The following is a 19,061-nucleotide window of genomic DNA, read 5'->3' as shown; positions in this document are numbered from 1 at the left end:
AGGGATTGAAGCCCACGGCAACTGGATTCAAGCCACATCGGCAACCTACGCTGCAGCTTGCAGCAACGCAGGATTCTTAACCCACTGAGTGAGGTAAGACCTTTCAGACAGGGATGAAGGTAACAAAAATCAAGGCTACTCACCAGCAGTCATGACTGGACAGCATGGATGGCCAAGTGTAGGCACATCCCTTCTCCAAGCATTAGATTAGGATGTAAAATGTTTTAGAATTGGAATGTTTTCTGATCTTAGAGTGGAAGTTTCTGTAATTTGTGTGTGTGTGTGTCTTTTTTAGGGTCGCACCTGTGGCATATGGAGGTTCCCAGGTTAGGGGTCGAATCAGAGCTGTAGCCACCAGCCTATGCCACAGCCACAGCAATGTACAATCTGAGCTGCATCTTCAACCTACCCCACAGCTCACGGCAACGCTGGATCCTTAACCCACTGAGCGAGGCCAGGGATCGAACCCACATCCTCATGGATACTAGTTGGGTTCATTAACCACTGAGCCATGACAGGAACTCCCAGTTTCTGTCATTTGGGTTGAATTTAGGCATTGGCAGTTTTCTTTTTAAGACATGATTTTGAACTTAGGCATTGTAGGACAGAACACTATCTAATTCATTCTGACAGTGAGCTCCATGAGGTACTTAACTGAGTACATATTTGCCTAGGACTTAGCTGAGAACACAGCAGGTGCTCAGCAAATGTTTATTGAATGAATGAATGATAAGTGAGCAGATGAGTGGATGAATATATGAAACTTGAATATTAATCTTAGTGAAAAATGGGAAATGCGCTTGGTCTCATGGCCAGTAGGAGCTGATGCTGTGAATTGTCCATCATGTTCCAACCCCCCTTTTTTTCACAATCTGTTTTGTAGACTTTGAGCATCTAGCTCCTAAAACTTTAGCAATCAGAGTTTACTTGGTCTACAGAGGGGCTTAGAATGAATGATCTAATTAGGTTACAGGGTTAAATCGTGGCAGGGGGCTTTAATCTCCTTTTGGCTAGTAGAATGAATACCATATCTGAATAGTAACCTGGAGTTTTTAAAATATAATTCTAAAGTTTTGTTTATGTTTGAAAAAAAATGTTGCCGTGTTTCAAAATCCAAAAGGTGCAAAAGAGTATTCAGAGAAAGATCTCCTTCTCCTATTCTCTATGTATATTGTCCCTAAAGATGATGACTGTTGCTTTCTCTCATATTCTTTAAGAAAGATGTTCAGTGGTTCTGAGCACAATTTGTGTATATCCTTTTTTTCTTTTTTTTAAACATACACTGTGTTTTGCCCTTTGTTTTTTTTTAAGTGACCATGTATTGCTCCTGGTGCTTTAACTCTTGGCCAAGTTTTTCTCAGATTGCTTTTGGCACCTCACTTATCACCCATTGATCATCCACACTTGCACTTGTCTCCTAACTTACATCCCTGCATGGTTCTGAGGCCTCTGCTCCATTCTCTGGGTGATACTGGATTTATCTTCCTGTCATATCATGTTTATTGCTTTACTCTCCTGCTCTAAACCCTTCAGTAGCTCCCCTTGTCTTCCCAATAAAGCCCAAGATGCTCTGCCTGAAATTCATGGTCCATCCCAAGCTTCCCATCACACCTGCCATCCACACATGCTCATGCTCTCCCCTCTCACCTTTAATTAGCCATTCCATTGGCTCAGGATGTTTCCCCCAAATTCTCTCCCTTTCAAAATCTTCCTCTCCTTCAGAGACCTACTCAGAAGCCACCTCCTCCATGAAGTCTTCCTCCCTCACATTCCAGCTGGAAATGGTCTCTTTCTTCCAGGTCCGGGCAAAGCATTGAGTGCATTCCACTTTGCACTGGAGTTTTTTGTTTGTTTGTTTTTATTTTTTTTTTTCCCTCTGTCTTACATCCTCCACTACAAGGAAGTTTCCATGGGGGCAAGGATTATGTTTGTTTTCTACATTTTTGCATCCTTCACTTAACCTAAGGCAATGTTGGTGCATCCTATCTGTATCACCTAACACACAGTTGGATAAACAGTGAGACTGGCGTAAAAGAGGACAATGTCTGCACATTTCAGGGCTCTGAGAGGTTTCTATGAGCAACTTCTATTCTCTATACTGAAAATACCAAATGCTCTTCTGTTATGTCACTCATGGGAAATGTCATTTGGTGCAAATAGGAGATCAGTTCACTATGAAGAATATTCAGAACAGGTGTGATATGCCATTATGGTGTTGAGAGTTCATAGGCATACTTTTTTTAGATGATTTTTATTTTTTCCCGTTATAGTTGATTTACAATGTTCTGTCAATTTCTACTGTACAGCAAAGTGACCCAGTCTCACACCACACACACACGCACATGCGCACGTGCACACACACACATTCTTTTTCTCACATAAGGCATATACATTTTTAAGATGTATTTTCATCAAGCAAAGAAAAAATTAGGCACATTTAGAAGGAATGTAATCGATTTATTGTATTTTGTGAAATATGTTTCCTTTATGTCAATAACTGGCTGAAGTAAAAGAAGATAAGCTTTACTTGTTTGTAGCTGCATATAGTAACTATCTAACTTCAGGTGCATTAAAATGTATGTAACTCTTGAGAGAATCAAGCAAAGCTCTGCTCTTCAGGGTTGACCACGAGTCACTGCCCAACCATTGACCTTTGGTAATGACTTTGGGGTGCATAGATATACCTCCACCATTGTGTATATATTTTAATGTCTTCAGAGCTTCAGTGCTGTGCTGGAAGTTCAAAGGACTGGTATAGAGGTCAATGTATTTGCTTCATCTTCTTCAGACAATGTTCTGCATCTGACCTAAAATACAGCAGAGAGTTCCTGCTCTCCCGTTGATGGGGAGACAGAGCTGGTTCTTTCCATTCTTTCACTAGGAATAAATGGGATGAATTTGCTCAGGTAGATGGCCACATGTCTGTGGAAAAAGTGGCGGAGGTGCTTCTGGAACCTCTCGCCAACAAAGGCATAGATTACGGGGTTGACGCAGCAGTGTGAATTGGCGATCACCTCCGTCACCAGCAGGGCCAGGTCCAGCTGTTTGCTCTGTTCACAGCTGGCCTCCAGGTTTATTTGAAAAGCAAGGAGAAGGAGAACCAGGTTGTAGGGTGTCCAGAAGATGAAGAAGACCACCATGATGACAAAAATGAGCCGGATGGCCTTGTATTTTTTTCTACTGGGGCATCTCAGCAGTGTTTTAATGATTCCTGAGTAGCAGACAACCATAATGAGCAGAGGCAGAGCAAGACCCAAAATATTCATCCTAAGGGCATGGAAAAGCTTCCAGGTATTTTCTCCATTCTTTGGGTAAAGAGGACTGCAGACCACATCTCCAAACTCCTCTTGGGACTCATAGAAGATAAATTCAGGGAGGGCTGCTAGCCCTGCCAGGATCCAGGTGAAGACACTGGTGATGATACCAAAAGTGATGGTCCGGGTTCGAAGGGCAAATACAGCATGGACAATGGCCAGATACCGGTCTATGGTCAACAGGATGATGAAGAAGATCTCACTGTACAAGCCCAGGTAGTAGAGCCCAGAGAGGAATTTACATATATGGTGGCCAAAACCCCACTCCTTCCGCAAAATATAGTGAATCCAGAATGGCAGCGTGAATAGGAAGAGCAAGTCAGAAATGGCCAAATTGAACAGGTAGATGTTGGTCATAATTCGGAGCCTCTTGTATTTTGTGAGGATCACCACCACGGCTACATTGCCCAGCAGACCAACGCCAAACACCAGGGAATACAGTGGGGGCAGGAAGTGGGCCCCCACATCCTTGACATTGACCTTTATACATGGCGTTGCCAACTCGTAGTCATAGGGTGTAGTCTCCACAGCATCACTGCCAGTCTCAATCCCATTGACCGAGGTTTCCATTTTTCTTGTCCCTGTGATAGAAGAAGGAAAAAGCAACCCCACAATCAGCCATGACCACCCCACATGAACTGCACCAGTGGGTTTATTCATTTACTCACAAAAACCACAGGGATAAACAGCCTATACGTTCTTCAGCATGTATTTCCAAAGGTCTGTCAGAGATGCTATTGGCGGGGGGGGACAGATGTCAGAAGTAAAGAATCTAATGTTTTGAAAGTCAGTGTGATCCGTGATAGGAGAAGTAGAAACGTTGTGAATGGTGGTGGGGATATTGATTGCTTCACGCATTTAAAGGAGAAAATACAAAACAGGAAGAGACAGTGTGGGTAATGAAAACAATAGTATTATAACAATTATTATTACTGTTCTTCTAAGGCATTTTTCATTTTATGTTTTACAGATTATGTGTGACTTTCAAAATCATTCTATTTAAAAATCAAATGCTAATAATAATAATAGTGATTATTATTGTTACAAATAACTATCCCTTTCCATATCGCCATAACAACATACTTACTGTTCATCACAGCTAATGGGGAAATTGAACTTTAAGGAAATTTAATAATTTGTCTAAAATTCTCTAATAAGTAATTACAAAAGTTCAGACTAGGTTTACACGATCTATGTCCAACTCTCTCATGACTAGATTCAAGTGCAGTAATTTTTGACTTGTGAAGACTTAGCTATTATAGTTATTAACTACTGTCGTAATTATAAGCAGCCTACCTTTTTCCTCTCCCTGACAGTGCTGAGATGAGCTAGTTGTGTGCCAACAGCAAGCCCCTTAGAGTTTCTCCTTCATAGAGGGGCTGAGCAAGAGGCATAAGCCAATGGGATTTCTTATTTGATTTGATATTTTTTTTAGACCAGGATTCCTAGGGTAAGTGCTTGCTTTTCTTAAGATTACAGACTTGGCTGGAGAAGAAGGAAAAACAGACAAGGAAGGAATTCATGAAGGACAGTTAACCCTGCACTGCTTCCTCAGAAGAGGTCCTGCTGACTTTCTCCTTTCTATGAGGAAGGCACAGTGTAAAGTCATGAATGCCTGTCAATAGGCATTTCTCAAGACCAGCATCTACCTGAAATGCAATAATTGGAGCTAATGTCAAGGATTATCTTTGCTTCTTAAGCAAAGTATTCCCAGTATTCTACTGGAACCCCAAAGGTTAGCACCTGTCAAGGTTCTGTGTAGTCAGAGTGAGAGTAGAAAGAGAGACAGGAGCCATTCCTGGCTGTTGTGCTCACCAGCTCTAGGACTTGCAAAGCCCTTACCTCTGTGCCTCATTTACTTAAATCCAAAATAATGATCCTCATAGAATCCAAGGTTGTGGTGAGGATCAAATGAGAGAGTCCACACGAGATCCCATTTTAAACTAAAACAACAAAAACAATCAAACCTCTCTAAAATTGGTAGGAAGCAGAATTGAAAGAAAGGCAGTGAGAAGCCATTTCATATGAAATCAGGAATATGTAGGGGCATTTGGATAGAACTTGTCCATCTATTTTCTTTTCCTGGCCACACCTGTGGCATATGGAAATTCCAGGGCCAGGTATCAAATCTGATCCAGAGCTGTGACGTACACCACAGCTGCAGCAACACCAGATCCTTAACCCACTTTGCTGGACCAGGGATTGAACAGGTGCCTCCACAGGGATAAGCCAGATCATTAACTCACTGTGCCACAGCAGGAACTCTTTATTGTCCTAATTTCATACCTCTGTCCTAGTACATCATCTACTGATCAGTGAGACAGCCAGGCTTCTGAGATGAAAATGGAATTGAGGATCACTGGTTTATATGATCTTATCAGCATTCTTCCTCCTAATGGCATAATCCACAGCAGCTGAGGGAAAATATCCACTGTTTTGTCTGTTATGCATTTACAATCAGAACAGTGTCTCTCTAAACAATGTCTGAAGCAACCAGGGAACAGAGTTCTCAAGATCAAAGGTATAGTAGCCTCTACTCACCACTAATTATTCGTATTTCCTTCCCTTTTCTCCTAGACTGATCTAAATACAAGTCAAACTTTAAAAAAAATAATAATAAAGTTTTGTTCAACTTAAGGATCATGTCTTTAATTCATGTGTCACTTCCATAAATCCAACGTGATCAGTATGATAAAATTGTAAAATCTTGGAAGTACCCTAGACTGAAAAGCACAGGGAAGCAAGCAGTTTCTGGAGAGTTGAAAGCCAAGTCCTTGATTGCTAGTTACATGGGATCAGAGATCTGAAAACCAGTATGGTATTTACCTGTATGCAGTCCTAATCATAGTCCTTGCATTTTAGAAGACTAGTAATAGTAAACAAACAATATCAGCAATAAAGAAAAGGAAAAAAAGTACAGGTGGAAACCCCAAATCTTACCATGATAAGTTTACCACCATTAACATTTCTCTGTGCGGATATGCACGTGTTGATACAGTTTTGCGAAATATAAGATCATGGTCCTTTAGCTGGTTCGTTAAAATTGCTCACAGTATAACTCAGCCATGCGAAGTAAATGAAGTTTCTTTAGTCTCCAGAACTGTTTGTCTCTTTGTTACTAGCTTCCCGCCCACTGGGTAGCAGGAAAAAGCATTCACAAATTTTAGTCCTAAGTGTTTTAAATTTAGCCTGATCCAGCCATTCATTTGAATGATGACTTTAAGTTTTACTCATCCTCTCTTGCCAGCTCATAATGTCCGTTCCTTTTCTTCTCTCATCCGTCTTGTCTAAGAGGGCAGTGGAGATACGGGGGAGAGGCCAGAATGACTCATGCATAGGGAGAGGGGGAAGGAGGTACCTTGGTCTCCTATTGGTTCTTGATTTATGTGGGTGGTCTCCTGAGAGGGGGTCAACCTAGTCCCAGCCTTGAGCCTAGTGCTGGCATCTGCTGCAATGGTTTATGGTTAATGACCTCAAGATCTACTCATTCTCAGTCCTCCCTGGGCATAATGACCCCTCCCAGGTGATGGAGCGTTCCGTCGGCTCCCGATGGAACCACATCTCCATCAGGTTTCTAGCCCACGCTGTGCCCTTTCTTCTGAAGTGGCAGATGCCCAGGCAGACCTCTTCCTCCTTGACTCCATGCTGGTGCCATGTATAAACCAAGGGACACACAAGACTACAAACTACATCTTTTTTCTCTCTGACCACCAGCTTCAGTGCACTGGCCATCCCATGTGCATAAGGAGGTGACTTGCATAGAGACATCCTCTTAAGGGTCCCCCCAGTTTATTTAAAAGCTCTTCACACCCCTAACTCCAGCTAAAGCGTGGATGGGAGAGATAGGGCCACACAGATGGGACTGCTTCCTTCCATAACCATTGTCTCTTTTCCCACAATTCTTGGAGTCAGAAGGAAATGCACCCTCTTCTTGCCATTTCCTTCTGACCAGGTCCAACTAAATATACATGCAGCCCCCATTTTTACAGTGGTAAATGACATGAGTTAACGAATACCTCTCTATGTTAATAATCAGAGTTTCACAATCACCAGTGTAAAATTTTAATGAGTATTGCAAAGCTGAATTGAAAAGAAACACCTCTAATTGGAGACCCTTCTATATTTAAATTCAAAATGCTGTTTTAACTACCAAAAAAATTTAACTGATGGCACTCAATGCTGGTGAGTTTGCAGTGAACCTGGAACACTTATTCATTGCTGATGCAATGCAGCTTGATTCAGTAAATTTTATATGTCATAAGAACTGTCAGGATACATATGGTTTTGATCTGATAGTTCCACTCCTGGGAATTTACCCTAAGGGGAAAAAGTAGACCTAATCAGTACATAATGTGCATAGAGATAGATGTTCATTACGGCATTATTTTCATAATAGAAAAACAAGAAATGGCAACAGTTTAAATATTTGATACGTGAAGGATGTTTCGAATACTATTATAGTCTCTTTGCACAGTGGATTTTTATGTAGTTGTTAAAACTGGTTTTGGAGGCCATGTATAATCACATACAAATGTTTATGAAGAGAATGTAAAGTGCGTAACAAAGACTGATGCAACATGAAATTATGGTTACATATAAAAGGCAACAGACAAAAAAAATGGCAACAGGCAAATAAAATAGTTGCGGGAGGGAGGTGGTTTATCATTTTTAAACCTTTAAAATTTAACAATTTTTAGTATTCCCCATCAATGAAACTATAGTTGACAGCACGTGTTTTCAAGCAGACACTGCTAGAATATTTGGCAGGCACATTTTTTCTAAAGTTAATTGGGTTGGAAACCTAGGCAAATTACAAGATGAAGGGTTTGCTCATCAGAACTTGAAACCACAAACTGAGATCTAAGAAACTTGAAGAGGAGGCCACACTAGTAGAGCATTTGAATCTTGTTTTTAGAATTTTGAGATCTTAGTAGCTTGGTTCTCCCCTTTGATCTCAGATGGAGCTGATGTGCAACTACCCAGACTGGGGGAGGGGAGGCTTCTCCTGGGGTCTTGAGACCAGCGTTGGCTGGCCCTTCAGGTGACCACGGTGGGCACCTTGACGTGGACATGAGGGCCGCCAGCTCCCAGGATGCCTCTAAATTATTCACTGTGTGATACTGTCATGTCTACACTTTCTCTTCTTCCTGCTCTGTGATTCTTAGCACTTTTGGCAAATTCTGACCTTGGAGGGCCCCGGCTCTTCTCTTGCTGAACTAGCCTTTCAGCCTGTGTGTTCGCACACTGTACTTTAATGTTCCAGAGTGAGTATCAGAAAGCCACCCCTCCCCAGCTGGGGGCTGTGGTTGTAGTAATTCAAACACCCTGACTTTGAAGAAGTGGAGACCATTTCTCTGGACCCTCAAACACCTCTCCAAGTGCAAGCCAGAGCCCCTCCTAATGAGAATCTGCTCAGAACTTGTTAAGCTCCCAAGATGCCCTAAGTCAAACCACTGCACTGGATCTCCAGCTGCTTGGTCCCGAGCCCTCCCCCTCACAGTGCCTCTGAATGGAAGAAATACCCATTTCTCAGCATGCATGGTATGTTCAGAAGCTTTTTGTGTGTGATGTGGGTTTTTTTTTTTTCTCCCAGTTGTCACCACCTGGGAAGAAAAAAAAATGCTGAGAAGAAAACAGTCTCTGAGTTCAGGAAGTTTACATTCTTTCCACATAACCGCTGTGAAATAAGAGTTGTAATTGTGCTTTCTTTAGGCCAGCACTTTGTATAAGCTAGCTCATCCTCACAGCTTTGCAAAGTAGATTTTTTATCTCCATTTTATAGATGAACAACCACTTGATGAGCTTCATTCTTCTGCTAATGTAGAACAGAGCTGGCACTTTGTGTCCTTTGACTCCAGAGCCCACACTGTTACTGCCTTCGGGTTCTCTTTAGTTTCTCTGTTTGTTTGCTTGCTTTTTAGGGCCGCACCTGTGGCATACGGAGGTTCCCAGGTGGGGTTGAATTGGAGCTACAGCTGCCAGCCTACGCCACAGCCACAGTAACTCGGGATCCAAGCCACGTCTGTGACCTACACCACAGCTCATGGCAACGTAAGATCCTTAACCCACTGAGCGAGGCCAGGGATCAAACCCACAACCTTATGGACCCTACTCGGATTTGTTAACTGCTGAGCCATGATGGGAACTCCTCAGGTTCTGTTTATTTTTATTTATTTATTTATTTTGTCTTTCTGCCATTTCTTGGGCCGCTCCTGCGGCATATGGAGGTTCCCAGGCTATGGGTCGAATGGGAGCTGTAGCCACCGGCTTGGGTTCTGTTTAGTAAGCACCTCTACACCCTGAGATTATATAAGTGCTTATATATATTTTTATCTTTAGGGTTCCATTTTTATACAAGTCACTACATTCATTTTAATTTAGTTTGATATATGCTACAAAGTGCATTTCTATTTTATTTCTCTCTAAATGGTTCCCTAGTTTAAAGACCCTGTTCTTTTGGGGGCTAGAAATATCACCTTTGCCATATATATTCCTTCATGTTCCTGATTCTACTTGTGTACTTTACATTCCACTCCCCTGATCATTGATTTCTGTGCCAGAAACACTCTTTTAATTATCATAGACTTACTAGATTATTTATGTAGATTATCTGATTATACAACTGCCTTTCATTATTCATTTCCCAGTGTGTCATGTCTATTGGAGCCATTCGTGTTATTAGATAAACTTTCAGATCACTTGGCCAAGTACTTTCAGATCACTTGGTCAAGTGGGATTTTGTTACATTGATAGGTAAGTTTAGGAAGACTTGGTAACTTGATATTATCAAGTTTTTATGTCTGAGAACGTGCTACATCTGCTTACTCTGCTTGCCATAGTGCTTTTATTTATGGATCTTGCCCATTTCTTATTAAGTTTTTATCTACCTTTATATTTTCTGAGTTATTGTGAATGAGATATTTTTCCCTAACCAGTTGTGGTATGTATGAAAGAAAATTATTTTGTATGTTTTAAGTTGATTGCCTTGCTTATTTTAAAAAATAAATTCCTGGAGATCCTGTTGTGGCTCAATGGTAATGAACCCTACTAGGATCCATGAAGATGTGGGTTGGATCCCTGGCTGATCTTTGACAGTAATGGGAGTTTGGTGGTGGTGTTGCCATGAGCTGCGGTGTAGGTCACAGATATGGCTTGGATCCCCTGTGGCTGTGGCTGTGGCATAGGCTGGTGGCTGCAGCTCTGATTTGACCCCTAGCCTGCAAACTTCCATATGCTGCAGAGGCAGCCCTAAAAAAAATAAAAAATAAAAAATAAATTCCTTTAGGCTCCTAGATAGATAGTCATATGATCTGTGAAGTGGTGGTAAGATTATTTCCTCTTTTCTGATATTTCTCCTTTGTATTTCTCACCTTATTGTTTTGGCTATAACTTCCACAGTGGTGTTAAATAATAGTGGTTTTAGAATGTTTGTCTGGTCCTTGATTATAATTGGACATCCTCCCTCCCAACCTTCCAAAGTCCCCAAAGTACAAAAAGGATGCTATTAATTTGAAATGCTTTTAATTCTAAAACTTTGCTAAAGTGGAAAACTGTCATGCCTGTGATGAAGAGTGCTGATCTTTAACAGTAATGGGAGTTTGGTTAAAATCAGGCATATTCAAGAGAAGGCCACATGCTGAGTGATACCCCAGTTTAGTAACGTCACTAATCTGGGGTGTGCATGTGTGTGTGTGTGTATTTAAGTACTTAGTCTCTTTGATGGGATTAGCCTCTGAGATGCACTTGATAGATCATCTAAAGAATATAGACAAGATCCAAATAAAAAGGAAGAAGAAAAACTATCACTATTTGCAAATGACATGATACTATATACCTAGAGAATCCTAAAGACTCTACCAGAAAACTGTTAGAGCTCATCCATGAATTTGGCAAAGTCACAGGATACAAAATTAATACAGAGAAATCAACTGCATTTCTATTTACTAACAACAAAAGATCAGATAAATTAGGGAAATAATCCTATTTATCATCACGTTAAAAAGAATAAAATACTTAGGAATAAACCTACCTAAAGAGACAAAAGACCTATACCTTGAAAACTATAAGACACTGATGAAAGAAATCAAACAAATGGAAAGGCATACCATGCTCTTGGATTGGAAGAATCAATATTATCAAAATGACAACAGTACCCAAGGCAATCTAAAGATACAATGCAATCCCTATCAAATTACCAAGGACATTTTTCACAGAACTAGAGCAAAATATTTTAAAGTTTGTTTGGAAGCACAGAAGACCCAGAATAGCCAAAACCATCCTGAGAAAGAAAAATGGAGCTGGAGGAATCAAGCTGTCTGACTTCACACTACTCTACAAAGCTAAAGTCATCAAAACTGTGTGGTACTGGCACAAAGACAGAAATTTAGATCAGTGGAACTGGATAGAAAGCCCAGAATTAAACCCATGCACCTACAGCCAACTAATCTATGACAAAGGAGGCAAGAATATACAATGGAGAAAAGACAAACCCTTCAGTAAGTGGTGCTGGGAAAGCTGGACAGCTACATGTAGAAGAATTGAAATTAGAACACTTCCTAACACAATACACAAAAATAAGCTCCAAATGGATCAAAGACCTAAATATAAGACCAGATACTTTTATAAAACTCTTAGAGGAAAACAGGCCAAACACTCTGCAACATAAACCACAGCAATATCTTCTCAGAACCACCTCCTACTAGAGTAATGACAATAAAAACAACAGTTAAAAAAAATGGGACTTAATTAAACTCAAAAGTTTCTGCACAGCGAAGGAAACCCTAAACAAAAGGAAAAGACAACCCATAAAGAATGGGAAAAAATATTTGCAAGTGAAGCAACTGACAAGGAATTAATCTCTAAGATTTATGAACACCTTCTGCAGCTCAATACCGAAAAAACAAACAACCTCATCAAAAAATGGGCAGAAGGATTCCCGTCGTGGCTCGGCAGTTTAACGAATCCAACCAGCATCCATGAGGATGCGGGTTCAATCCCTGGCCTCACTTAGTGGGTTAAGGATCTGGTGTTGCTGTGAGCTGTGGTGTAGGTCTCAGACATGGCTTGGAACCTACGTTGTTGTGGCTCTGGTGTAGACCAGCGGCTACAGCTCCAATTGGACCCCTAGCCTGGGAACCTCCATATTCCATGGGTTCTGCCCTAGAAAGACAAAAAGACAAAAAAAAAAAAAAATGGGCAGAAGATCTAAACAGACAATTCTGCAAAGAAGAAGACATAGAGATGGCCAAAAAAACACATGAAAAGATGTTCAACATCACTCATTATTAGAGAAATGCACATCAAAACCACTGTGAGGTACCACCTTACACTGGCCAGAATGGCCATCATCAAAAAATCTACAAACAAGAAATGATGGAGAGGGTGTGGAGAAAAAGGAACCCTAGTACACTGTTGGTGGGAATGTAAATTGGTGTAACCACTGTGGAAAACAGTATGGAGATTCCTCAGAAAACTGAAAATAAAACTACCACTTGATCCAGCAATGGCACTCCTGGGCATCTATCCAGAGAAAACCAGGACTCGCAAAGACACATGCACTCCGATGTTCACTGCAGCAACATATAAAATTACCAAGACATGGAAACAACCTAAATGTCCTTTGACAGAGGGGTGGATAAAGAAGATGTGGTACATATACACAATGGAATATTATTCAGCCATCAAAAGGAATGAAATACTGGCATTTTTAGCAACATGGATGGACCTAGAAATTATCATGCTAAGTGAAGTCAGAGAGTGAGACACCAACATCATATGCTATCACTGACATGTGGAATCTGAAAAAAGGACACAATGAACTTCTTTGCAGAATGGATACTGACTCAGACTTTGAAAATGTTATGGTTTTCAAATGAGACACGTTGGGGGGTTGGGGGGATACGGTGGGGGCTTGGGATGGAAATGCTATAAAATTGGGTTGTGATGATCATTGTACAACATAAATGTAATAAAATACATTGAGTAATTTAAATAAATAAATATGTTGAACAACAACAAAAAGAATATAGACAAGAGAGCAAGGATGAAGTCACTACTTAGCACCCTGAATCTACCTGTCCATCTGGACAAGCCTGCTCACGGGTGACTCCTAGTGGTGATCATTCCTGCAGAACCGCCTGCTGTTAAGATCAGGTTCCATTACCAAGCCCTGATATTTGGTGCCAGGGAATCATAGGCATAAGATTTTCTTTTTTATGTATCTTTGGTCCTCCTCAGTCTAGGATAATGGTTTAATTCCTGAGTCTAAAGAAGTGACTGTGACTCAGAGCAAGTAGCTTAATCTCTCTGTGTCTCAGAGTCTTTATGAGTAACCCACTGATAAGAGGGGCCAATGCCTCCTGGGGTTCTTCAGGCATTCATTGAGCAAATACTTATTAGCACCTATGATATGCCAGGCACTCTTCTGGGGACAGAGACACGTCAGTGAACAGAATAGACAAAACTCTCTGACTTCATGAAACTCATTTTCTAGTTGGGGAAATAGATGATAGGTAACTAAAAACTGCAGTGTTGGAAGTTCCCTTGTGGCCCAGCATATTAAGGATCTGGCACTGTAACTACAACAGCTCGAGTCGCAACTGTGGAGTGCATTCAGTTCTTGGCTTGGGAACTTCCACATGCCTTGGGTGCAGCCCAAATCAAACACCCCTACAGTGTCTCTGGTGGTCAGAGTGCTGCAGAGAAAGATGAAGTAGGAAATGAGGAAAGGCAGTGAGATGGGGTTGTCGAGGTGCAGTTTTAAAGTGGAGGGCGTCAATAAGGAGCTCATGAGATGACATTTGAGAAAAGACTTGAGGAAGGTGAGGGAATGAGTTGAACAGGGATGAGAGGAAGAGTAGGTGCAAATATCCTGAGATGGGAGAGGCCATGTTCTTAGACGAGCAAAAGGCTAAGCACGGCTGGAACAGGAGTACAGGGTGGGTGTTAGGAGAGGGCATCAAAGAGGTGTGGGCAGAAGTTCATTATGGCTCTGCAGCCTTTGAAGAACATTGGCTTTTCTCTGAATGGGGTGGGGACCAGCAGTGAGTTTCTGTTAAAGGCATGACATGATCCTGCTTATATTTTGTAAGGAATATTCTGGCTGCCTTGTGGAGACTAGACTATGGAAACAAAGTTAGGAACAAAAGACCAGTAAGGAGGCTTTTATGAAAATCCAGGCAAAATGTGACACTGGATGGAACATGGTAGTAGGGATAGAAAGAGCAGGAAGTGGATGGATTCTGTATAAATGCAGAAGCTGGCCGAGTGTTTGTTGACAGATAGGATATGAGTAGTCAAGGCTGACTTCAAGAGTTTTGACCTGAGAGACTGGAAGGAGTTGCCACCAGCTGAGATGAAGGCTGGGGGAAAATAAACCTGGCTTGGGCCATGTCAGGCTGAGATGACTGTATGCCATCCAAGTGGAGATGTCCAGTAGGCAGTTGGACATATGGCTCCAGGGAAGAACTCTTGGCTGAAAATATAAAATTGACAGTTGTCGTCACAAAGATGTCTTTAAAGCCATGATTGTGTGTAAGAGCACTAGAAACAGAAATGCAGACTGTAAAGAATTGCATCCCGAGCAGCGCCCCAAATCAGGAGCCAGAGAAGTGAGCAGATAAAAGCAAGAGAGACTGAGAAGGGGTGGGCAGTGAAGTGGGAGAAGAACTGATGTCCCAGAAGCCAAGTGAAGAAAGTGCTACAAGGAGAAGGACTAACGGGAGGGTTACACGAGCTAACACATGTGAGAACATCAGGACACAGAACGAGGCAAATTCAGGTTGGTTTTTCTCTCCCTCCACCCACTGACCTTCTCTATTTTTCAAGGTTTCAGTCCTTTCAAAAGTTCTCAGATACTGTCCGAGATAGTACACTCTGGCCTTTGAAGAGGAAGTATCTCCTCCATCAAAAGAGAAATTCTTGGTTTTTTTGCAAGGAACCCATCTGTCACCCATTACCCAAGGTTGTAGAAAACCTACAGTGATTAGTATCCAGTAATGCTTGACATTTCAACCTTCATTAAAATCTTTAGTTAAAATGAATGAGGAGTTTGAATGTCTACAAACGGGCTTGGATCTCAACCAAATTAAATAACCTGATGGGAACCCCAGATTGTATTAATCCATTTACTTACTGGCATTCCAATGAAGAATGATTGAGGTTAGATTATCTTTCACAGAGATGACAGGGGGAGAGAGAGAGGTGGGGGAGGGAGGGAGAGAAGGAGAGAGAGAGTTGGATTCCTGGCAGATAAAAGACAACCAGGAATCAGGGAGAGTTCTACTGGGCACTTAATTCATTTGTCTTTTTTTTTTTTTATATCTACAAGCCTTTAATTATTACATGAGGACTATGGGTTAGCTCAGATTCTCCTGGGCTCTGCTCCCAGCTGTGAGTACATTGGAATCTACTCCCCATGTTTTCTCTCTCTGGAACCCATGCTGAAGAAACAAGAGGTTGAACTGAGCCATGCAAATACATTTAAAGCTTGTACTTACGGAGTTCCCGTTGTGGCTCAGTGGTTAGCGAATCTGACTAGGAACCATGAGGTTGCGGATTCGATCCCTGGCCTTGTTCAGTGGGTTAAGGATCCGGTGTTGTCATGTGCTGTGGTGTAGGTCCCAGATGCAGCTTGGATCCCGTGTTGCTGTGGCTCTGGCGTAGGCCAGCGCCTACAGCTCCAATTAGACCCCTAGCCTGGGAACCTCCATATGCTGCAGGTGCGGCCCGAGAAAAGGCAAAAAAAAAAAAAAAAAAAAAAAAAAAAAAAGCTTGCACTTAGTTGTGACATATGTCACACCATCTCATGGTCCATTGGTTAAATAAGTCATAGGACAAGTCCAACATTGTGGACAGGAAGGAAGTGTTCTCCTTTATGGGGTAGAAAGGAAATGATGATTATAGTCTATCGCTTAGTTTTGATCACTTTAGGATGCTGTGAAATGATCACTTCCCATAATCTGCTACCACACTTCCATTAATCTAATCTAAATTTACATGCAGAAATTTTTTTTTAACCCATCACATTGCTAACTTTACGGTCAACTAGAATTACAAGTTAACATGCGGTGGGCTCTTTCAGTGGTCTGAGGTTATATCCAGAGCACTGTGCCAGGTCCCAGGCAAGATATTTAATGCAAACATTGCCCAACTCAAATGTAGTGAAGAGGAAACCCTACCGAATAAAAATGAGTTGAAGGAGTCAGGGGTATCAACCCTGGAGAAATGAGACTTGGGAAAGGAGAGACAGCAAGATCCTGGTGTGTATGTAAGAATCAGAATTGTGTGTGACTCCCAGTGGTGCCCCCAGAGCCAGCAGAAGGCTCTGGTTCCGAGAGGCAAATTGAACCACAACACAAGGAAGAGCTTGAGCAGGATCATCCAGAATGAAACGAGTCCTTGTAAGGCCCTGATCAAGCTGTGACTAGAGGAACTGAAGCAGAGGCTGGGTGACTGCCTGCCAAGGATATTGTGAGAGAGGGAAAGTGGATGAGGGCTGTGGCTCTTATTCCCTGTGGGAATCATTGGGGAGATTTTGAAACTCCAATGATTTTACCTGAACAATTAAATCAGAATCTCTGGAGGTGGGACCCAGGCTTCATTGATTTTTAACTTCCCCTGGAAATTCCCATGTACAGCCTAGGTTGACAGCTCGCAGACTAGGTGACATGAAGTCCCTCCTATAGTTTTTGAGGCTATTTGCTGTCTCTGAGTTACATTCCTCCAACCTCTTTAAGCTTCAGTGAGAAGAAAAGAGGAAATCTAAAGGTTGAACTAAGAATATCCTCAACTGCAGACTCTTTAGAAGCCAACCTCAAAAGCTAGTTCAGTCTTGGTTTATATTAGTAGGTCATCCAGAACAAAGGAAATCCACACTGCTGATTCTCATCCACCTTTCTGCCTAGCTATCCCTTCATTTATTCATCCAATACCTATCCATCTAGCTACTCAAATTACTTCCCACCTGCAGTTCTAAGTCAGTTCATCCCTTTTCACTTCTTTGCACAGAGAACCTGGGATAGTCAGAAAAAAATAATTATCTGGCACAGCACTATCCCATGGAACTTTTCAGCAGTGATGGAAATGCTCTATCTCTGCTATCCAGTAAAGCACCTACTAGCCACATGGCTGTTGAGCACTTGAAATGTAGCTACTGCTGTTGAGGAACTGAGCTTTTAATTTTGTTTAAATTCAATTAACTTAAATTGCAATGGCCACATGTAGCAAGAGCAAGTAGTCTCCGTGTTGGCTGGTGCAGGACTAGTGCCCAGTATAATGTCTGACGAGTAATAACTGCTTAGTAAGTACTTCTCAAGTGCATAGACAGATGGAACAAATAATTTTTACCTTGCTTTTCACTTTTCAGACTACACAGTTGAAATATTAGGTTCTGTCCCAGGTACCACATTTTAAGAGGCCTCATAACAGCCTGGAGCACAGGTCCAGAAGCATCAGCCATAGTTGGCAGAACTTGGGTTGTTTTATCTGAGAAATAAAAGTCTTGAGACTTAGTTTAGTTTTTTTTTTTTTCCTTTTTCCCATTATTTGTACATCTTTGATCTGGACCAGAGTTTGCTAATCGCTTTTTATTAAAGGGCTGGATTGGGCAATGTTTTAGACCCTTCAACATGATAGCTTTTTAGCCTATGACATGATAGCTTTTCCTATAGAAGAGGGGGTAGACTTTGCAGAGAGAAAGAAATTTGATGGTGTTGGAAGAAATTGCATTCAGTCACACATGGGGAAGAACTTACTCAGAACTAAGTCATGCAGGAACAGAATGGGCTGCGTTGTGAGCCAGTCAGCTCCCTCCCTGGAAATGCTCAAGAACCCCTCAGGGTTGAGATCATGAACAAATGCAGTCTTCCTTCCAGATGCAGACATCCCCCAGTCTTTATATTTTAGGGCAGCACGTGGACTTCCACTGCCACCAGTCATTATTACTAGTTACGAGAGCAGAGATTACACCCCATTCTTAGAGGGTGGTCAGTTAAATGACTTGCTTTCATCTACCTGCCAAGTAACTCTGGATATTTTTACCAATGTCTTTGTTCAAAGATTAGATTTACTCTTTATATCCCAATAGCAGATATTTCAAATATGGCTGATTTTTAGTGTTTGTATACAGGCCAATATGTTATTTAGTTGAAAGAGATGATCATGAGGAAATGTTTTATAGGGAACTGATGTGTGTGCAGACAGAATAACATGTTTGGAGTGTTGAGCATACCAGAGGGCTCAGCTTCCTGGCCCCTGGAACTTCCACCCTGACCTGTGCCATGGAGAGCAAACCGCTGCCTCTTTTCTAGGGCCATGTTTGTTCCAATTGATATCACACTTGCATGCCCTTTTGTATTCTGATATTTTAAATTTTATACCTAGTTCTGTGTGGTCAAAATTATTTGAAAATATAATTTGTAACAACTCCTGCACATTGTATAGATATTCATGGTTATTTAATCATTGTCTTAACTGTTGTGTGATTAAGTTGTTCCCAACACACGCTTTTACAAGTAATGCTACAGTAAATATCTTTTGTTTTTTTAAATTTCCTTAAAGCAGAGTTCTCAAAGCACCACTGATACCTGTAGTCATATTTCTTTTTCTTTCTTTCTTTCTTTCTTTCTTGGCCACGCATATAGCATGTGGAAGTTCCCCGTCCAGGGATCAAACCTGTGTTACAGCAGTGACCCAAGCTGCAACAGTGGCAATGCTGGATCCTTAACCCACTATGCACAAAGTATCTCC

General features: G+C 41.5%; 1 protein-coding gene across 3 annotated transcripts in view; it reads right to left on the bottom strand.

Moving 5' to 3' along the window:
• Window positions 2,437–19,061, bottom strand: part of CCR3 (C-C motif chemokine receptor 3) — a 34,521-nt gene continuing 17,896 nt past the window's right edge. For 2 of the 3 annotated variants that reach the window (XM_013981570.2, XM_021068579.1), the window contains exon 2: window positions 2,437–3,895. In XM_013981570.2, the coding sequence (XP_013837024.2) occupies window positions 2,808–3,884 (1,077 nt within the window). In that variant the 5' untranslated portion in view covers window positions 3,885–3,895 and the 3' untranslated portion in view covers window positions 2,437–2,807. The remainder of the gene's footprint in view (window positions 3,896–19,061) is intronic. The other variant, NM_001001620.1, reaches the window with a different exon arrangement.

Source organism: Sus scrofa, chromosome 13, assembly GCF_000003025.6.
Source record: "Sus scrofa isolate TJ Tabasco breed Duroc chromosome 13, Sscrofa11.1, whole genome shotgun sequence".
Taxonomy (NCBI): Eukaryota; Metazoa; Chordata; class Mammalia; order Artiodactyla; family Suidae; genus Sus; species Sus scrofa.
The sequence above is the reverse complement of the archived record's forward strand: the minus strand, read 5'-3'. Positions and strand labels throughout refer to the sequence as shown.